Below are 19186 nucleotides of genomic sequence, written 5' to 3' on the forward strand. Positions count from 1 at the left end.
TCTCCATGATCCCATAATCAAATTTCTGGATTTCCACAACTAGAAAATGATAAAATGGAATTTCTTGATTTCCTCAAGGTTTTCCATGAGCCATATCTATCAACACAACACTTTTTATTCATAAAGGGCTGTTTTACTTCATGACAATCTCTGAGGTTAAAGTCAATTTTATTTTAAAAGAAATATTTTAAATATAGGTAACGGAAAGAACAATACCAAGTTAATCTGTGTTCATGACAATTTTGCTACATAATCTCCTTAACAGGAAAACATTTCCCTCAGTATGCAACATTTACAAAGTAACTGACTAGGTGACTGTCAGATTACATTATCATTATCTGTAGGACTAACCTAGACACTGTTAGCTTCCCTCACAGTCTGTTCAAGAGAAAACAAACCACACCTGATCACAGGAATTTTCACAGTCCTGTCTATAGAAGCCATGAGCCTTTTGGTAAGTTCCAAGACACAGGAATTTCAATTTTAAAAGTGACAGTGAAGGCATCACCACCACCAAGTTGGGTGGTGAAACTCTTGCATTACTTGGTTGTGAAAATATATTTTTTGCTGACATCTATATAAAACTCTCTCAATATTATTACAAAATTGATTTTAGAAAGCTGCATTTTTCTGTCATCAGCTAACTTAATAGCAAAAGTTTGTAAAACCAAATGAGGAAACAGTAAATAGACATAACAATCAAGGTTTCACTTCCAAAGAAACTGCAAGTGCAGAGAGGTTATCACTAGAAAAAAACTGTTCAAATCCTTTGACCAGTATTGTTAGTACCAAAGAAATTCTTCACTATTAACACTTGACATATAGCCACTCCAACAAGGGTAATGCTTTGTATAAGAGACCACCAAAACACCCTACTTCCACTCCTAGTTACAAGAAAATGACTCTTTAAGTTCTTCTTTGTCAGGTACGTCTGGTAACCCTGAGCTTTCTCCAACAGCATTTTAATATTCTCAAGTGTAGTCTGTCAATGAAAGTATACAAAGATTAATTGACATGGGCCATGAAGTAAGTAGGTTTTAGTTAAAAATACTTTTTTCACTGGTTCTGATTTAAACCTTTCATAGTTTAATGGATTTGGTAATGTAGAACTAGGGAGACAATATGCCTGACTTGTTTGAAATCATTCGGACTAGAAATTAACTTTGATCTACAACTTACATAAGTTTTCCAACACTGAAACATTGATTATCCACTCTAGCTCAGTTTCTCAAAGAAAGGTTAAGTCTGCATACAAGAGTGACTTGCTTAGCTGTCAGAGCCTATCCTGCACTCTGTAGTAAGAAACAATTAGCACTAGAACTGTTTAGAGACAGAGGGCTGGTCCATTTAAAGTTCTCACCCCACATTTAATGAAATTGAATGCAAAACGAACAAGGATAATATTTAGACGTTTGACTGGTTTTTATGTCCAGAATTTGCCTTAAGGGTTTTGCAAACTACATGGAGATTCTGGATCATTTTAACTGAATAGTTGGCCTCATGATACATAGTTTATGAGGCACATGTTCCTGTGTAAAGTAAGCTCATATGTTTAATAGCAATACCCGTAAGCTATCAACTTGTAACTGCTGCCCTTCTATACTGCTATCTTCATCCAACTCTGATAGCCAGTTGTCTACATCGTAATGTTCAAGTCCTAGGTCTGCAAAGACAGTTTTCTCTGCCAATGTACTGAATGAATTATCAAAACAGAAAGCATATACTCCTTTCTCATCTGCTTGGACAGTATGTAAGTCATCTGTTTTCTTTTGGTCATCCACTAGCAGTGCTCCACTAGGAGAAATCATTTGAAAGGTAATGTCCAATTCTCCCCCTCCTTCAACCACCTGTGTAATTATAAGAAGAAAAAAAAACAAGAAATGAGTTGGTTTTCATGTAAGCCCAAAAAAGTTGAAAGAATGGTAATAATTTAGTGTGATCAGTATGCTTTGAGGAAATCAGTGCTAATTATTGGCTGAAAGAGGGGCTGTCACACTATTGAATCCAGTTTTGTCAGCATCATTGCAGAGGGGGCCCACACAAGCAGCGTGTCTGGTTGTTTGTTCGAAATATAAAGAAATGTATGGGAGAATATTGAAGAGTCGTAATATCGTAAACTTATATCGAGGAATGTCTATGTTAAGGCTCAAAATAAATGTAAACCTTTCTCACTTGTCATGTAATGTCGTTTCTGTGGTTCTAAATGGCAAATTTGAGTGATTTGGTAGATTTTGCATTGACTGTTACTCTACTGTATAAGAAGGAGACGAGGGTGGAAAGCTCATTTTCAACCACTCCACTTTCGAAGCCGATTTTCACCCAGAAATGAGAATCACCCTGCTTCCAAATCGAACACCAGATAAACCAAATGGTTGACGTTTCTTCTCGTGTCATTCAATCGAAGATCCATTCAAAATCCAAGTGCTAACTGCCAAAAAACTTTCGAGCAATGCAGCTTTCCAAGTGATCAGCATCCACAGCACAGATTTGGTGTGCCAGGGAGCAACCGTCACGCTGTTTGCTCCACGCTGATTGGATGATGGTAAACAATGCCCTGTTTCAAATGCCTTATGTGAGAGGGGAGTCAGGGGCATATTCTCGCCGGCGATTCATCTACTGACTAGCCTGGTGCGAGGTTTATGGCGCATGACGGAAACCCTACACAACCTCAAACCTCTTTGCTCGCATAACCCGTCTTGGAGAAAGTTAATTTACCCTGTGATATTTTGTAACCTTCGATTGTCATTTTTCTTAACGCAGAAAACGTCGCTAGTTCAACCCTTCCTTCTCTTTACCCTTCAGCTCAATCCGTTATTTGAAAATAATCACAAGTATCCTCCAAGAGCTCATTGGGTTAAGCGAACAAAGAGGTTTGAGGTCGTGTAGGGTTTCCGTCACGCGCCATAAACCTCACACCAGGCTAGTCAGTAGATGAATAGCTGGTGCAAAGATGCCCCTGACTCCCCTCTCACATGAGGCATTTGAAACAGGGCATTGTTTACCATCATCCAATCAGCGTGGAGCAAACAGCATGACGGTTGCTCCCTGGCACACCAAATCTGTGCCGCGGATGCTGATCACTTGGAAAGCTGCATTGCTCGAAAGTTTTTTGGTGGTTAGCGCTTGGATTTTGAATGGATCTTCGATTGAATGACACAAGAAGCGTCAGCCTTTAGGTTTATCTGGTGTTCGGTTTGGAAGCCAGGTGATTCTAATTTCTGGGTGAAAATCGGCTTCGAAAGCGGAGCGGTTAAAAATGAGCTTTCCACCCTTGTCTCCTTCTTATACAGTAAAGTCACAGTCAACGCAAAATCTACCAAATCGCTCAAATTCGCCATTTAGAACCACAGAAACGACAATACACGGCAAGTGAGGTAGGTTTACATTTATTTTGAACCTTAAGATAGACATTCCTCTATATAAGTCTACGATATTACAACTCTTCAATATTCTCCCATACATTTCTTTATATTTCAAACAAATGACCAGACATGCCGCTTGTGTGGGCCCCCTGTGATCATTGCTGAACAAGTTAGGCATGGGTCGCACTTGGCAAAGTTTGGTGTGAATGTGGTCACTTTGGTGTAAAAATCTGTCATCGGGGCACATTGCCTAATGTGACCCTGACTTTTCCAGTTCGCAAAAACTTTGAAAACCGGCCAAAACATCAAAGACGTCATAGTGCTTGGGTGGGGCAGGTAGATTTTGGAAAACTCGGGCTAAACAATAGCTATCACAGCGGTAACTGTCATCACTTGTCAATAAACAGCAAACGACTCGACTGGTCGCAAAACTGACCAGGCATATGGCGCTCGAAGTAATCGTCACTGACGTTGATTTCTCGCTCTCATCATAACGGCAGTCAAAACAGTTAAACAGGTGCTAACCCATCTTTCATAGATCATACGAAAGACAAAAAAGTGCTTGTGATTTAACTGAATAAGAAGAATAAGCATCACCGTGATCGTTATCAAGAATGCTTCAACAGGACGCATTTTTTTAACGTTTGTTTTCCTTTTTCAGCTCACTGCTCTCTCCCCATAGCACGTCGATAAACGGGTGTCTGGTTTATCAAAGTGTCATCACTGACATTTTTTTCACCTAGTGTGACCCTGATAGTTGAAACCAAAAGTTTTCTTTCCGGTTGTGGTTTAAAATTTTCTGTTTTTTTTTTTTTTTGCTGGAAGAGTTGAAAACTTTGCCCAAGTGCAACCCATACCTTAGACTAGCTCAGAGGCTTGGAAATTTTGGGTTTAGGGTGAGGGTTAGGGTTGAGACCATACAAGCTAAAATTTTAAAAAAAGCCCTTGCCTAGCCTATGAGTGTGCTGATTTTAACTGCATAATTTTACATTTTAGACATTCAGGGTACCACTGCTACAGCCATGAAGACTAATAACGCAGCATGTGCAAAGTTCGAATGTGAAGAAGTGCTAACGACATTCAGATCAAAGAGAAACACTAATCATCATTTGCTCAATTCCAGCTGAAATACAAATTTAATACTTTGAAACGCCACCAGTTGCCTAGCGAGCAGATTAACGATAAATTATTGTTAGTTTCCCATGGAAGCAAGCAAGTCATCGTTTCCTTCCGTTTGAGCAAAGCGATCAGTTTTCACGAAGACGTTTGAATAAAGCTTACGTGCCGATAATTCATTCTACCTTTTAAACAGTCCTCACGTGTTTGTACGTTTAACTAGTTGACGAAAGGTAAATATTTTACCGAAGCCCTCAGATAGCTTGGACATAACACTAATATGCAAGGTGCACTGGTATACCCAAGCTTCTTAACACTCACCTGATATTCCATTTCCAAGGTTCTATTGACTTCTATATTCTCGTAAAAGCAGTTCACTTTTCCTGCCTCCACTATGGTGGTAAACCCGTTCGACATCGCTTGGGACAAGGGCAGAAAAATGAGCCATTGTAGAAATATGCCGAACAAGATGGGAGTAATTGAACAGCGCATTCCAAAAAACTACGACCAGAAATCAAACTAACTGAGTTAAATCTACAAACTGAAAAGTAATTAAAATACTATCTTAGTCGTGTATTTGTACATGAACACGGCTAATTCCTCATTCTGCACATTGAAAATCACTACGTCGACGTGTCCCGCTGGAGTTGATACTAGACTTCCTTCCCGAGAGTCTCTGCATACCTATTGTGTTGGCGCGGGTTCAGGGCGGGTACATGCGGGATGTGGGCGGTGACAGATGTCACGCCATAGCATTTGCGACACAAAATAAGTGGCGAGTTAAAACCACTCGCAAATTCATAACGGTGTCAAAGAAGCATCCTTTACTTCATTATACTAGCCCACGTGCTGTTTCAGGCACATCAGCTGCACAAATGTAATTAAAAATTTGAAAAAAATTGAAGCACTTTGGTATGATCGCGCCCCTTGTCAGATGAAAGCCCGCCGAAGTGAACATAACTAGCCTGCTATCGTCGCAAACACCTTGTGTGGCTCTGGTTCTTCCTTTCTTCACACATCTCTATCGGTGCGGTTTACTCCACGATGAACACTACAAGGAATAACAGCCAGCACGACCAAGCTTACGGGAGACTCTTGTATGTTTGTGTCCTCGTTCCATATGGAAGCCCGACTTAAAATTTTGATGTAGTGTTTACATAATCACGAAATATTATCGCCTTTCAGTGAGTGGGAAAAAGAACACAATACATTTTAAATCTTTTTAACATTAGCTATTGCTTTTTAGTGAATGGTTTGAACCCGGGGGCAACACGACATAATAGTGTAGTATGATCGTCTGGGTAAGTGTAGTCCTGGAAAGGACTACACCGACTTTTTGTCGGTAGTGGTGATATTGTTCAAGAAGTTGTTATTTTTGGTCGCCTGACGGTGAATAGCTGTGATACGACTGGCCTAGAATATATTGATAGCTCATGTTTTTTTCTTTTAATCCCTCAGCACGGCAAATGGTTTAGTTACAAGGGAATGCTCCGTGCACCATGACAACTTGTTAGGTTTATTTTGCGAGAGCTTAAAGGATATAGATAATTTTAAAAATCTTGCGAAAAAAAAAAGCCGCAAAACATACCATTTCTGGAGAAAAGAACAAGCAAACAAATCGACAACGATAACGACTAAATCAAAATGGAGTTACTAGTTTTTCTTTTCCCTTTTATTTCCCTTCTCAGCAGTCAGTCTTTGGGGCAAAAATGTATCACCCTCGAAGATCTGATTCCTTACGGTCAAATGTCTCTCATAAGTGTGGTGTGTCTCAACAAGGAATAACGGTTTCTCTCATGGTGTTTTGCAGCACGAACAGAAAATTGCAAAAGTGACTGGAGTCCAGCACAAATGATTTGGAATAAAGGGGTAAAAAGACTAGACAAGCTAAAGAATATCTGTAAAAAAAACAAACGGTGGCTCAAAAACACTTCCAGTTATTTATTTTCTCAAATAGAAGTCTCTCGGGGTCACAAAATTTTAAACCAGTTTCCCTTTTGAAAAGTTACTCTATTGTACACGTTACCCTCTCGTTCTTTCAAAAGCAAATGTTCCACAAAATTTACTAGAGTTATTGTAACGAAGCGCTTATACGAACCCTTAGAAATAAGGAGTTTGGATCTTCGTTTAAAAAAAAGGAAAGAAAAAAGCAGTGGAGCTGGGTTTAGCCCACGTGAGTCACACATCAGCCAAATGAAATTGATGTCGTTGCATCCATCAGATTGCAATCATCATTTTAAAGTTTGGTTCGTTACAACGCCATTGGGAGTTTGTTCGACGACTAAATGACTCCGTTCTGTGAAATCAAGTTCTTCCATCTTGGAATTTGAGTCGGCAGTTGTTGATTGGTTCACTCCATTACAAAGTTTAACATCAGTGTCTGCGAGTTTAGTCGGAAGAGATATCTTGAGATCAGGATGAAGCCCATTCGGGGCAGAATCTTTGTTCTCCTCACATTCTGTGGGGTCAGTTACACTTGTCTCATAACATGTGAGATCAACTAAGGAATCGGAGCCATTTTTAGAATCCTGCTCCATTTCAAAAAAGTCTGTTTTAGTTTTATCATTAACATCACCACTATCAATGGTTTCCGTTTGACAATTCTTTTTCTGTGATGGCAAAGACTTATCCTCAAATGAAGAATTTTGCTCCAAATTTGTTACTTGAGAAGCAGTGGACTCTGTAGAAGTGTCTTGCGAAGCAGAAGGCAACGTCTGTGTGTCCATTAACTTAGCTGAAACATTAGAATTTGACGTCACAGTTTGTGTGACCATGTCACTGACGAGGTCTGAATCCACTCTCGTTAGCTTTTTATTCGGAGTTGTAAATTCTGTGGTAACTTGTTTATTCGAATAAGCATTTTTAGCTGTAGTCGATGTCACATTTGGCGAGTTTATTGTTGTCAATAAATTACCATCCCTGGGTGAAGAAGAAGCATTAGGTTGAGATGGAGTTTTAACCGCTGAGGACACAGGCTCACTGTTTGAAGCAGTATTAGCCTCTGGTTTCAGCGACGACAGAGCCTCGGTGGCTGCTGGTAAAATAACTTCTTGCCCCAGAGTAGTCTGTGCAACCTGAGTATTTCCCAATACAGAAATACCTTTTCCAGATAACAGCGATTTTTCGCTTGTCGTAGATGATGTTAATGAGCTTGACGGGGTGACAACCACGATTTTTTGCGATGCTGAAGGTGTAGGCATGACGATCGTCCCTCCCTTCATTCCTAACGGTACGACCCCTCCGGTCCCCGGGGATTGCAATAGAAGAACAGGGGGGTGTAATGATGTACTTGTAGTACTGACTTGACTACCCTTGTTTGGATTCGTCAGTGTACCGGAGGTAGTAGCCGAATCTGCAATGGAAACTTTTGGGATGGACACGCTTGGAAGTTGAGGAGAGGTTGATGCGATCGAACTCATTCCCACTGAATTTGTCCGCGAAGGGGGCACGCTTACCGGAATAGTCCTGATATTTTTCTGGGCGCTCAGGACAGAAGTGTTTATAGTTTTCCCTTGTATCTGACTGACAGGCACAGCTTTCAACACTTGCAAAGGAACCCCAGAGTTCGATACTAACATGACCTTTCCCAAGCCTGGTAAAGCAGTAACTGTTCCCGATAAAGACGTCTTAGACACCGTGCTAGAGACAGTACCACTGATACACGATGAAGGCACCACCACAACTGAACCGGGCGGTGCTACAGCAGATGACGATAAATTGAAGGCTAGTGGGAGTTTCTGATGTGTCTGCGCAGAGCTTGTGTTTTTATGTACCGCCGCTGTACCAACAGAGGGCGCAGATACAGTTTTCGTCACAGTGTTAGTGACTTTAATGTCTACATTTCCGGCCGTAGCAACTTTTATTGGTAGGGTAACTATTTTCTTTTCTCGAACAACTTGCATTCCAGCTGGAATGTGACTGACATTGCGTTTATTTAAAACAGTTCCTTTCTGGGAGACACCCAAGGCTCCCGTTTGAGACACCATAGCAGTCCCTGTTGGACACGCCATAGCAGCCTCTGTTTGACACACAGCGGTAGTTTTACTCTCTGCAGCAAGAGAATGCTTTTTCTTTTTCTTTTTTAGTTTAGGAGGAGCCGTTTGGATGGCGATGGAACACGAATCATCGTCTACGTCAACACATGTACTAGTAGCAGTAGCTTGTTCACTCCCCTCCACAATATTTGCATCGTCAGCTTTTCTCTTTTGCGGAAGCACACTTTGTGTTCCCACGTCACCTTTGTTGTCACTGTTTTCACCACTATTGGTTGCTTGCTCAGTACTTGCCTCTGTCCTGTTCGTGTTTTCTTCATCCTCCAGAACAAAGTCTTCGTCACTGGACATGTTCTGAGCACCAGCGTCTTCAATGTCCTCTTCAATGCTTTCTTCACTGCCCCATTCTTCCGCTTCTTCTACCGGGGTTACCTCTTCTAAAGAGTAAAAAAACCAACCAACTGTAAAAACAGAAAGAAAAGAAAACACAACCAATTCACATTCGCCCAAAAACTTACAGAGAATGTGCAAGGGCCATCAAGGATGATATGATTCTTAAAAAGTGTGACGAACACAAAATTCGACAAAAAAGATTCGTTGGAAACAAACTCCTCAGTTGACATCTACCGATAAGTTTTGTCAAGGTTTCGGCAAGTCAGTCACCGCCATAAGCAGCAATCCTTGTTGGAATACCTTCAGCCGGAGGATAAAGCTAAACCATAGACTGTTCGTCCACGATAAAAATCATCTGCTGTTTAACATAAAAAAAAAAAAAAAAACAGGGCAGGGCTCGAAATTAACGGTAACCCGTTAACCAATGGTTAGTAATTTTCAACGTTTGGTTAATAAAAATGTGTCCAACTAACCCGACATGGTTGGTAAAATTTTCTAATATATTTAAATTATGTTATGGAAATAACCTTTATACAAATAAATAATGTTTTAGGGACGGTTTATGTGTTATTTACTTGCATTAGCTTGTTTTCTGTCTCGAACAATTTGTTCTTGCCGTCTTTGAGATCAAATCGAGCTTTACAGCCATTTTGAGCGCTAAGGCCTTGGATGAAAATTTGTGTCGAATGTGGGGGATTTGGACACAACTTTGTTGGATCTGCCAGGTCGCTTCAAAATTATTGTTCATGAGGTTCTGGTAGTTCGGCATTGAATTATGCAGAGTTCTTTAATCATGGTAAACGAGAGGGAAATAAAATAGGTGCATAATTGTCAACGTTTTTAAGGTCACCATGCAATTTCAGCTACTTTTTAATTGTCCTAGTTGTTATTAACAAAATGTTCAATATTTGAGATGTCGTAACTTGTGGGCTTGGATTCCAAACTTTATAATTTGGTTAGTAAAAAAGATGTCTACTAACCCGAAGGGTTAGTGATCCAAAAATTAAATTCGAGCCCTGCAGGGCCGAATCAAGAATATGGATTAAATACACTTCCAATGATGGCGTTTCCCAAACACTATGTCAGTCATGCTTAACAGAAGACTCAACAGTGAATCTTTTGTCAAGAAGCACGCATCTGAAAAGATTCTGTACCTGGTTCATCTACTGGCTCAGGTTCTTGACTTTCCTTCATGATCTTTATCTTTGCTTTACTCATCAACTTGCCGAAAGACATCTCGTACTTCTCCAGTTCTTCAAGCAAACCTGATAGAGTTTGGTGCAACTCAACCTCGCATCGCTTCCTTGGGGGTGGGGGCTTGGGCTTCCTACCACGTTTCTTGGGGGGAGGGGGTGGTTCTTCAAATTGCTCAGAGAGCTTTTTAAGGGACTCGACGTCACTTGCAGCAAGCTCAAATCCTTCCGCAATTGTATTCTTTGGCTCTTGTACTTCTTCAATCGGCGGTGATGGTGGATTTTCGTTTTCCGGTTCGGGTGATGGTGACTTATTTCGAAGCTAGATAAAAGAGAAGAACAAAATATTGTAGCCACTTATGATGGAACTTTTGAATAAACCGACCTATGCAGAATTGCAGATGTCGCAAGTCTAGGACAAAATAAAATTCTCCAAATACGTTGATAAAATGCTTGAACTAATTTTCCACCCTTTTTTCAGTTCTTAAACACTAGTTTGCAAATTTTAACATACTTATTGAAGATTTCAGGACTGTAAAACCTTGAAGGTACCTTCCTATGAAAATACGCGGTAACACTCAATTAAACACTGGCATAGATATGTTGGTAACTTGAGAACCTTCCCTACCTGTCTAAGTCTTGTATCTCTCCTGGGTCGGGTGGGTGTGTCGGATCGTGATGGAGTTGCCTTGGACTTAGTTGTAGTTGGCGGAAGGGGAGGTGGTTGGGGTGTTGCCACCTACAATGGAAAAGACGTCGTCTGTTGAGGAGTTACGTCACTCTCAAGGTGGGTTTCGGGAACTTTTTCCTTAAGTCTCTGCCTAAGGTGTAATGGGTGGCTGTTCCCAAAGGGGTTGCATGTTGATCATTACTGGGTCTGGTCTACAGAAGTGAAAATGGATATTTTACCTTTCTCTTTCTTTTGTTTAATGATGGAAATTCTAAAGGACACTGCTTGTAGATGCGTAAGTCAGAAGCAGCGAAGACTGGGAAATAGAGGTATGTCCAGTTGTCGGCATCATTTCCCAATAACATTTCTCTTTGCTCAGTTGCAGCAATGGATGATAGATAATCCCGTAAATCATAGTCTCTAACCTACAATCCAGGACAACAAAACATTAAGTTACTCTGATTTGATCACAACAGAATGTATTCAGCTATTTTCATAATCAAATTCCAATACTTTAGTTTGTACAACAAACAGTCAAGAACATAATAGTACAGTAGTACAATTGAAAAGTCAAGAATCATCAAGGTGCCAATAATTTATGCTCAAATTGGAAGATCATCTGACTTTTTGCCAGCTTTTAAACCAGTGAGGCTTTTAATGTTAAGTACAACTTAATTTGGGTGTAGGAGAGACATAAACACAGCCAAAATGTTCACCTTATTACCCCTGTAGCTAACTTAAGTTAATTGTATTGAATATGCTTTTAGTTCAGGGAACATGTCAGTCTTACCAAACTGTTGTCACAGACACATTTAAGAATCCACACGCGCTGATGAAGAGTAAGATCCATGTATGACTTTTCAAGTAAAGGATTTGTATCACCTAAAAACAAAATCCACAAAAGAGGCTGACAATCATTATAATATATAGGTTTATTGTTGTAAAATAATGTGTAAGCACAAAGAACACATTTCACTGCAAACGAAATATACTCACCCAGCATTTGAAAAGTGGCCAAATCTAAACCACACTGGTGGCAAGTCTGAAGAAGCAGATTCATAGATAAATTGAATCAAACTGAACAAAGAGTTTTGCACAAACATTGAATTAGAAATCGTGTCAATATTAGAGAAACATGTCTGTCTCAGTTAAAGACAGGGTTTGAAAATTGTCACATCCAAAGATAGGCTCTTCACATCCATTGTGTCAGACTTGAAATTGTAAAGATGGTTTTGTAATAAAAGGAAAAGTAAATAATACACATAAACACTCTGAGTGCAGACAAGAACCAACAACAAACTGGACCCTCAACCTGGGTTTGACCCTGGAACAGAGTAAAGGAGTTTTGAGGAGGGGCTAGAGTTATTGCTATGGCACCATGGCTCCTTCACCACAAGCTTTCTCTTTGTAAAAGAGTTGTCCTGGGGCAGAATGAACTGCCCTTATAGAAACCTACTATAGGTCTATTTATTAAAAAAAAAAAAACTCTATATACACTGGATACTCAATCGGATTTTCAGTAACAGTGAGTCATATGGATTTGAAAAGCAGAGGGATAAAAAAGCCTTGCTGGTGTGGGTAAGTGGATATGTGGGGAAAAAAGGGGACAGTTCAACTCTTAGGTGCCAAGTGGCTTATCTGGGTTGGTGTTTGTCTTTGGTTTCTGTTGAAGAGGAAAACTAGCAATGTGACTGCTTCTCTTGGATAGGAAGCAAGTCCACGTCAGGTAGCCTCCCCTGCTCAAAAAAACTGTAAAGTTTCCATGATAAATCGATGGTTTTCCCACAAGTATTTATACCCTTGGGTGGTAAGAGGGAAGTAAAAGTCAACTGCCTTTTCCAAGAACACCAAAATCTCCCCACCTGCAGTTTGCGTGCTAAACCACTGGCCAACAACTCCCCTTAGTGAGGACTGCTGGCATCCCAAAAAAAGCTGTGTTGTATGAAAAGTTTGACAGTAGCTTACCAATACTTGGCCATCCTTCTCAGTTGCTTTGTACCAGCTGTTTAGTCTGTCACACAGCTTGGATTCCCACAATTTGAATTTCATTGGAGGCTTTTTAAACAAGCTGCACAAAGGAGATCAAAATATGTGTTCAGATAATAAGATTGCAGCATTCACTCATTATCACTCAGCTTTAACAAAAGTTCTGATGATAGTCAATTTATAAAAAAGAAAAACATTTCCAGTTACGAAACTATACTGTTTAAGACAACATCCAATAAGTCTAAGAACAATAATTTTCATGAGGGTTAAGTAACTCACTGGAGTCTTTAACTCTGATCAATAACATAATTTCAAGTCTACATGGCAAAACAAACAATGATATTGTTTCAGGAAAAAAAATACTTCTTTGGGTTAAACCTGGAGTCTATGTAAGAGAATAACCAGGTGAATAATTATGCACAATATACTCCTTTTAAGTTCACAGGTTAAGTGGATAGTATATGTGTATGATGTATCTGCACCTGAAGTATTGTGGAAGGATCTCTGTTGTTTTTAAAATAAAGTTTAGCTAACCCTTCCCTCCCCTACCATCACCATGCATATTCTCCACACTGTTTTCTAGACAGGTGCTGATAAGGAGAACCTGTTTAACAATCTAGAGTTTCCATAGTTGATCATCCCTTTCTTTATTCTTGTGACCTTACTGTGTGATTCAGGGGGGAGACATTATAAGGAGAAATTGGGTGCTAGTCAATCTTGGGGGGTCAAAGAGTTAAGAGGCCACTGCTAGAAATCAAATATCTTTTGCCAAACAGAAAATCATAACAGTTTCAAATTCAGACAGTGAATTGTGAAAAACATGTACTAAAATGATAGACAAATCTGACCTTTTCCGCTGGTGTGGAGTAATCAATAGAGCTGTAAATATTCTGGCCAGTAATGTGGATTTACTAGCATAAATAAAGCTTAGCTCAAGCTCGGTAACACTAAGATCTTGAATGCAGAGAAAATCTTTCAGTAGAAATAATAAGCTGGCAATTGAAGGAATCTGTTGAAAAGAAAAACATGGAATCATTAGGGAAAGTTGTATAAATGTATCCAGCAGATAAACCGTCTGATCTTGATGATTAGGAACTTTCTTCAAGGGAGCCAAATGTGATTTCTTGCAACACACAAAGTTTAAACTCTCATCAAATCCTATGAAACTGCAAAATGCTAGCACTGAGAGATACAAAATGCCTAAAATGGAGGTAATAACAAATTAAAAATGACAATACTGAAGCTTAAGGAGGCTGGATATAGGTTTTTCACTTTTCTGATGCAAGATATTTAAACTAAATTTATGAAGCTTAGCTTTAACGAATCGCCATCACATTTTCCCCTGAAATAAAGATATTATTGAAGAATCAGTTTGTTGTAAATATATTGAAAAATTCGTTGCCATGGTAACATTGCTGGCTTGCAATGCTGGGTCCAAAATTAGACTTGACTTGAATTTTCTTAAAAACTGGATGGTGAATTTATTTTAGATTTTGCATGCATCTTTTGACTGTCTTGGTCTACTTGACTGTTAAGTTTACAAAAATTCTGTCAGAAAGTATAAGGAAAAGAGGCCTTTTTTAGAATTCATCGTTAACTTTTTCCCCTGACAGATTTTTTCCAATTTTTGTAAAACACGCACAAAGCCGTTCAAAGTTAACGTGCAAAAATCAAAAAAATTCACCGAGCGGAAACGGAAATACGTATGTCTAAAGTTTCAAATTTCCGAAAATTTCGACTCAACAAGATAGACAATTGCACATGCGCAACATTTGCGTCAAGCCATGACACTTGCCACGGACGCCACAAGGTTTTGGACGGTCTTCTTCGCCAAACGTCCTTTGCGCTCTTCTAAAGAGCTTTATTTTGCTGAGAGAGGTTCACCTTCTGGGTGGATTGCACCTGGAAATGGCTGCTGCCCTATTTGCCTTCAAAGTGCTGGATTATTTTGTGCAAAGTGTCGGGATGTTTTGTTCCTCTTGGAGCTGATCGACGTGATGTGGTTGGCGATTTGCTAAGAATGTAGACCAGTGCTTCCTTCCAACCATTGTTGTAAAGATCTTTTAAGTCATCGTAACACAGACTGCTTTCTGCAATTTTCTGAATGATGTTTTCTTTGACGAGGAGCCCGTTATCGCCCTGTGAATAGAGCTTGTCTTTGAAAGTTTACATGCGTTCATGGCGTCCGTCAAGAAAGTCCATGTCTACGAAAGCGAAGGAGGCAGATTTCACATGCTGTTGTTTACAATGTCAGCGCTTGTTAGCTGCAACAGGGATTGAAAGAGGACACAGTGGAGGGCACGTACATCTTCCAAAGTATTGTGTGCGTTGAAATCTTCATAAAAAAACAGCTTGATACACAGAAGGGAGATTGCTTTTACATGGTTTTCTGTTAGGATTGAGAAGAGCATTAACACCTTTAGCGAGTGTTTTGATGAGTGTAAGGCTATCGACGAAAAACACTTTCTTCGACGATAATGTTTCTTTATTTGAATTTCCAGCACATCGTCGGAGTGTAGGAGTGTCGAACACAGAAAAATTATGGCCAATTAAAATGGTGTGACAATGCATAGTGCTGGAAAGGAAAGTGGTAAAAGATTGAAGACATTCGCTCAGGAGTGTACTGGAACATTCTCTTTGAGCAAAGTTCTCTCACCATTCACAGTTTTGACGGTGACTTGTTTACACGAGAAGTGTAGCTGCTGATATTTGCATGTAGGTAGCACCCATTTAGTGGTCCGGAAACCAGCCACGATATGGGAAAATAGCTCCGACGATCACGATTGTGTCTGCGGCCGGATTCATGGATATTTTGGTCACTTGAGAGTGTTGTAGCTTTCCATTTTTGAAACACGCCACTAATAAAGTTAGAAGAAAGTGCGGGCAGCCTACCTAGAGGCATAAAACATAGTCTACTAGGCAGATGAAAAAATGATTCTGGCCTAAGTGCGACGGCCATGTTTGTTTATTTATTTTAGTGTTTTTTTTTTTTGCAACTTTTAAAAGTCCCGGGTAAATTAGAACCCAGTCTGCGCATGCCAAAGAAACTATTTCCAGCCTCCTTAACAAGGGATGATGTACATGCATGGTGCAATTAGAACCCATTCTCCAAGATGCACAAATGTGGCACTGCTAGGTATATCAGAAGATTTCATAAAAGGAATTAAACATTTTTTTTAACACTGACTGGCAGATAGATAAAACACAACCTCCTATAAATAAAGATTTGATGGCCCATGATGGATGCTGGAACACTTCAATATTTGGTAAGGAGCTTGTGCAATTAAATCTTCGTTATAGTGACAAACAATCACTAATAATTCTCTCTAATTTGTAACCATTACCTCCCACATCGAATGCAGCTGTTTTATCAGATAAGCATCCAGCTCCTTTTCCTCCCACTCTGCTAAATCTTGAAGCAAAACCAAATTGGCCTCTTTTTTCTCCTTCTCACGTAATCGTCGTCTCTCACGTTCCTCTAAATCTTCTTGAATCTTTAAGCGCGTGAGCAAAGAGGATGATTCTTCACCATTTATCATGTTGACATAAGAAATGCGAGTTGCTCGTCTGCGTCCAGTAGCCCCTAAAAGAATCAGAATAAACAGATATCAATGTATTGACACTAAATACCTTAACCCTTATGTCTTTCATTCACTTTTGCACTGGACTTCACAATGATTGGTGACAGAATATTATTATTTTGGTTCTGTGTTACTGTGACGTCTTGTGCTTGTTTATAAATTCATAAATTAAGTAGGTCTGTCCTCTTTTAAGGTACAGTAGCAACACTCATCTAGGATTGCCAAGACATAAAATATTACCTTCTGAAACTTCTGTTGGAACAAAGTCACTCCTCAATGCCATGGTGGCCTCCAAACTTACTTTGTCTCTTAGGGACCTACAATTGTCATTAAAAAATCATAAACAAAATTTCTATTTTGTTCTTCAAACCTCAAAATGCCTATAAAATCAGAAATAAGATAAAAATTTTTTACATTATTAATACAAGAGAGCCCTGTGTTTGAAAATTTGGATTTGCAGTAAGTATATCAGTCAAATAAACTCAGTGTTATCAAGATATTTTTAAAGCGAACAGATAAGCTGTCAGAGTTTGAAATTTACTTCAGAGCAAGACAGATACCTTACTGCTCATGTCTGACTAAAATAGCCATCAACTCTTCTAACCTAGTAAAAATAATGGTAATATTATGCATGATCACCTGTTCAGCAAAGCCAGCTTTTGCTCCAGTATCTTCTCCATCTTGTGGCCAAGTTTGGAAACCCAGTGATCTGATCCATTGTAGCGGTAACAGTTCTCCAGAATAAGACGAATGTCTGCTATAACCTCCGTGATGCTCTCATATTCATACTTGTTAAACTTTTCACCAACTACGACAAAAGAGTAAGAAAATTAAAACAATGTCAAGTTGAAATGATAGATGAGTAGTGTTCCAGATAAATTACTTCAGATCAAAAAAATATTTTTAAAATTTTAATTGATTTTTCTTGACCAAATTTACCTGTTGCCTCGTCAACTGAGAACTTAAGTGGAAAGCATTTTATGTTTCTGCTGACTTATCCAAATATTCTTTAAATTTTGTTTCCAAACAGTATAGAGGAGTTTGGTGGAGAGAATTTCTAAACTTTTTTGAACACATGTCAGAAACACCAAATGTGTGCAAATTTTAAATTTCACTAAACCCATGCTTTCTTTATACACAAGGCAAACTTGGTCTAATTAGATAACACAGCTTGCTGTAATGAAAGAATATCATGCCAATAAATCATGTGATAGTTATGGGGATTCCCTTGATCAGATAAATTTAAAGTTTTATATTTTTGGTTTTTCAGACATAAAAATTTATGAAAACAAAGCAGAAATAAAGTGACCCGAATGTACCTTTAGAGACGAAAACAAAATTATCAAAAAAGATTCTCGTATCGCAGAGTTTTTTTTCAAGATCGAAATACGTGTGACTGCTAAAAATAATTCTCTTAATACCAACTATGAACTTAAAATGTAAAATTAAAAGCAATATGAAGGTTAACTCGAGATGTGAATTTTTGGTTTTGAAAGGGAAAGAGTTCTAGTCAATATTAGAACGACGATACTCCAAGGCACCAACAAAGTGCAAACATAAACATGAAGAAAAAAGATCTCTTTTCTCCTCTGTCAAATGAAAGGTAGCTTTTCCAATCTGAATTTAAAAGAACGCTTCGTCTGTTATGAAATGTTAAAGTTATTTAGGGCAGCTTGGTAAATACGAAATGTCAGAGATGTGAAAAGGCTGAAATCTGTTACACTAAATGATGTAATAAATTAATTAAAACTTCTACTGACTTTGCTTGAAGCTCATGGGTTCTTTAATTCTTTCATGGTAGTCCCACAGGCCAAGTGCCTTGGTGTCCACAGGTTCCAAAAATGGCCAAGTTACGTTCTTGTAAGAATCTGCCGACATTTCGATGAAAACGCGGTAGCCCTGCTGAACTTCGGGGTTTAGTTTAGTAAGATCCAGTATGTTCACTCGCGAAATCGGTGATTTTTCTATTTCCGGCATCTGAACACGAGTTTCTGAAACTTCAACCGGCACGATTTCACTAAGCTTTTCGGACTCAACAACTGGATTTTCGACCATAACTTCGTCCTTTTCCATCGAAGAAGTCTCCATTCTGAAGAACTAGACAAACTGGATAGCCCAATAAAAGTCTAGTGATATGTCTATGGCCCAGTGTCTATCAAGTTTCTACATAAAGATAAGTATGAAAGATAAATGTCTGTGAGCCATCCAACTTCTACCGCGCCGCATTGTTGATGCACAGCCTGAAGAACAAAGGCCGCGCGCCGACTCAGTAGGACAAAACGCCATAACCAACTCGCAGATAGCACGATTTTGAATTTAAAGCGAGTAACTCACCTCTCAAACGCCTTTTCCTGCTAAACAGTCTTCTTACTCCGGGTCAAAAAGCGGGAAAACGAGTTCAATCATCAACTAGAATGAATAAAATTGATCTAAAAGCTAATTAAACGAATTACCGTTAGCTAGTGCCAGACCTCTGTAAACTCGCACGCAATTTCCACCTTTTAACTCTTACTCAGAATTGTCTGAGAACGGCAAAGTTAATAATACCATTAGTGGCCTTTGCGAGAAATGAATAGCTTAGAAGTGCAAATTTACTAATATTTTGGGCCTAAAATCAGCAAATTCTGACATTCTTGTCAATATCGATTCAACGAGCCCGCGATCTTCACAGGACTTCATTTCCCGCCTATTTCGCCTATTTCAAATTTTCTCGTACGATCGATCGTTCAGTAAGAATAAAAGATGCCGCTCTTGGGGAAGAAATCTTAGAATTTTCTGGGAACGGCAAAGTCAATGATACCATTAGTGGCCTTTGAGAGAAATGAATAGCTTGGAAGTGCAAATTTACTCATATTTTGGGCCTAAAATCAGCAGATTCTGACATTCTTTGTCA

At 39.2% G+C, this 19186-nt stretch overlaps 2 protein-coding genes across 4 annotated transcripts; both read right to left on the reverse strand.

The window, feature by feature from the left end:
- Positions 1 to 151: 151 nt before the first annotated feature.
- Positions 152 to 5148, reverse strand: LOC111337924 (transmembrane emp24 domain-containing protein 1). Its single transcript, XM_022944316.2, has 3 exons — positions 4800 to 5148; positions 1566 to 1847; positions 152 to 982 (listed from the first exon to the last, which is right to left on the reverse strand). The coding sequence occupies exons 1-3, from the start codon at positions 4968 to 4970 to the stop codon at positions 761 to 763; spliced, it is 675 nt and encodes a 224-aa protein (XP_022800051.1). The 5' UTR covers positions 4971 to 5148; the 3' UTR covers positions 152 to 760.
- A 1251-nt stretch (positions 5149 to 6399) lies between these two features.
- Positions 6400 to 18807, reverse strand: LOC111337460 (uncharacterized). Of its 3 annotated transcripts, XM_088752262.1 has the most exons (13): positions 18628 to 18807; positions 18054 to 18456; positions 16933 to 17101; positions 16534 to 16610; positions 16057 to 16295; positions 13561 to 13721; positions 12692 to 12794; positions 11723 to 11768; positions 11517 to 11608; positions 10966 to 11151; positions 10685 to 10795; positions 10018 to 10378; positions 6400 to 8931 (listed from the first exon to the last, which is right to left on the reverse strand). In XM_088752262.1, the coding sequence occupies exons 2-13, from the start codon at positions 18379 to 18381 to the stop codon at positions 6710 to 6712; spliced, it is 4095 nt and encodes a 1364-aa protein (XP_088608388.1). In that variant the 5' UTR covers positions 18382 to 18456; positions 18628 to 18807; the 3' UTR covers positions 6400 to 6709. The 3 variants fall into 3 exon arrangements, with proteins under 3 accessions (XP_088608388.1, XP_022799496.2, XP_088608387.1); XM_022943761.2 differs by lacking the exon at positions 18628 to 18807 and having other exon boundaries at positions 6400 to 8907; positions 18054 to 18539; XM_088752261.1 differs by lacking the exon at positions 18628 to 18807 and having other exon boundaries at positions 18054 to 18539.
- Positions 18808 to 19186: the final 379 nt, after the last annotated feature.

This window comes from Stylophora pistillata, chromosome 3, assembly GCF_964205215.1.
Source record: "Stylophora pistillata chromosome 3, jaStyPist1.2, whole genome shotgun sequence".
In the NCBI taxonomy this organism is placed as follows: Eukaryota; Metazoa; Cnidaria; class Anthozoa; order Scleractinia; family Pocilloporidae; genus Stylophora; species Stylophora pistillata.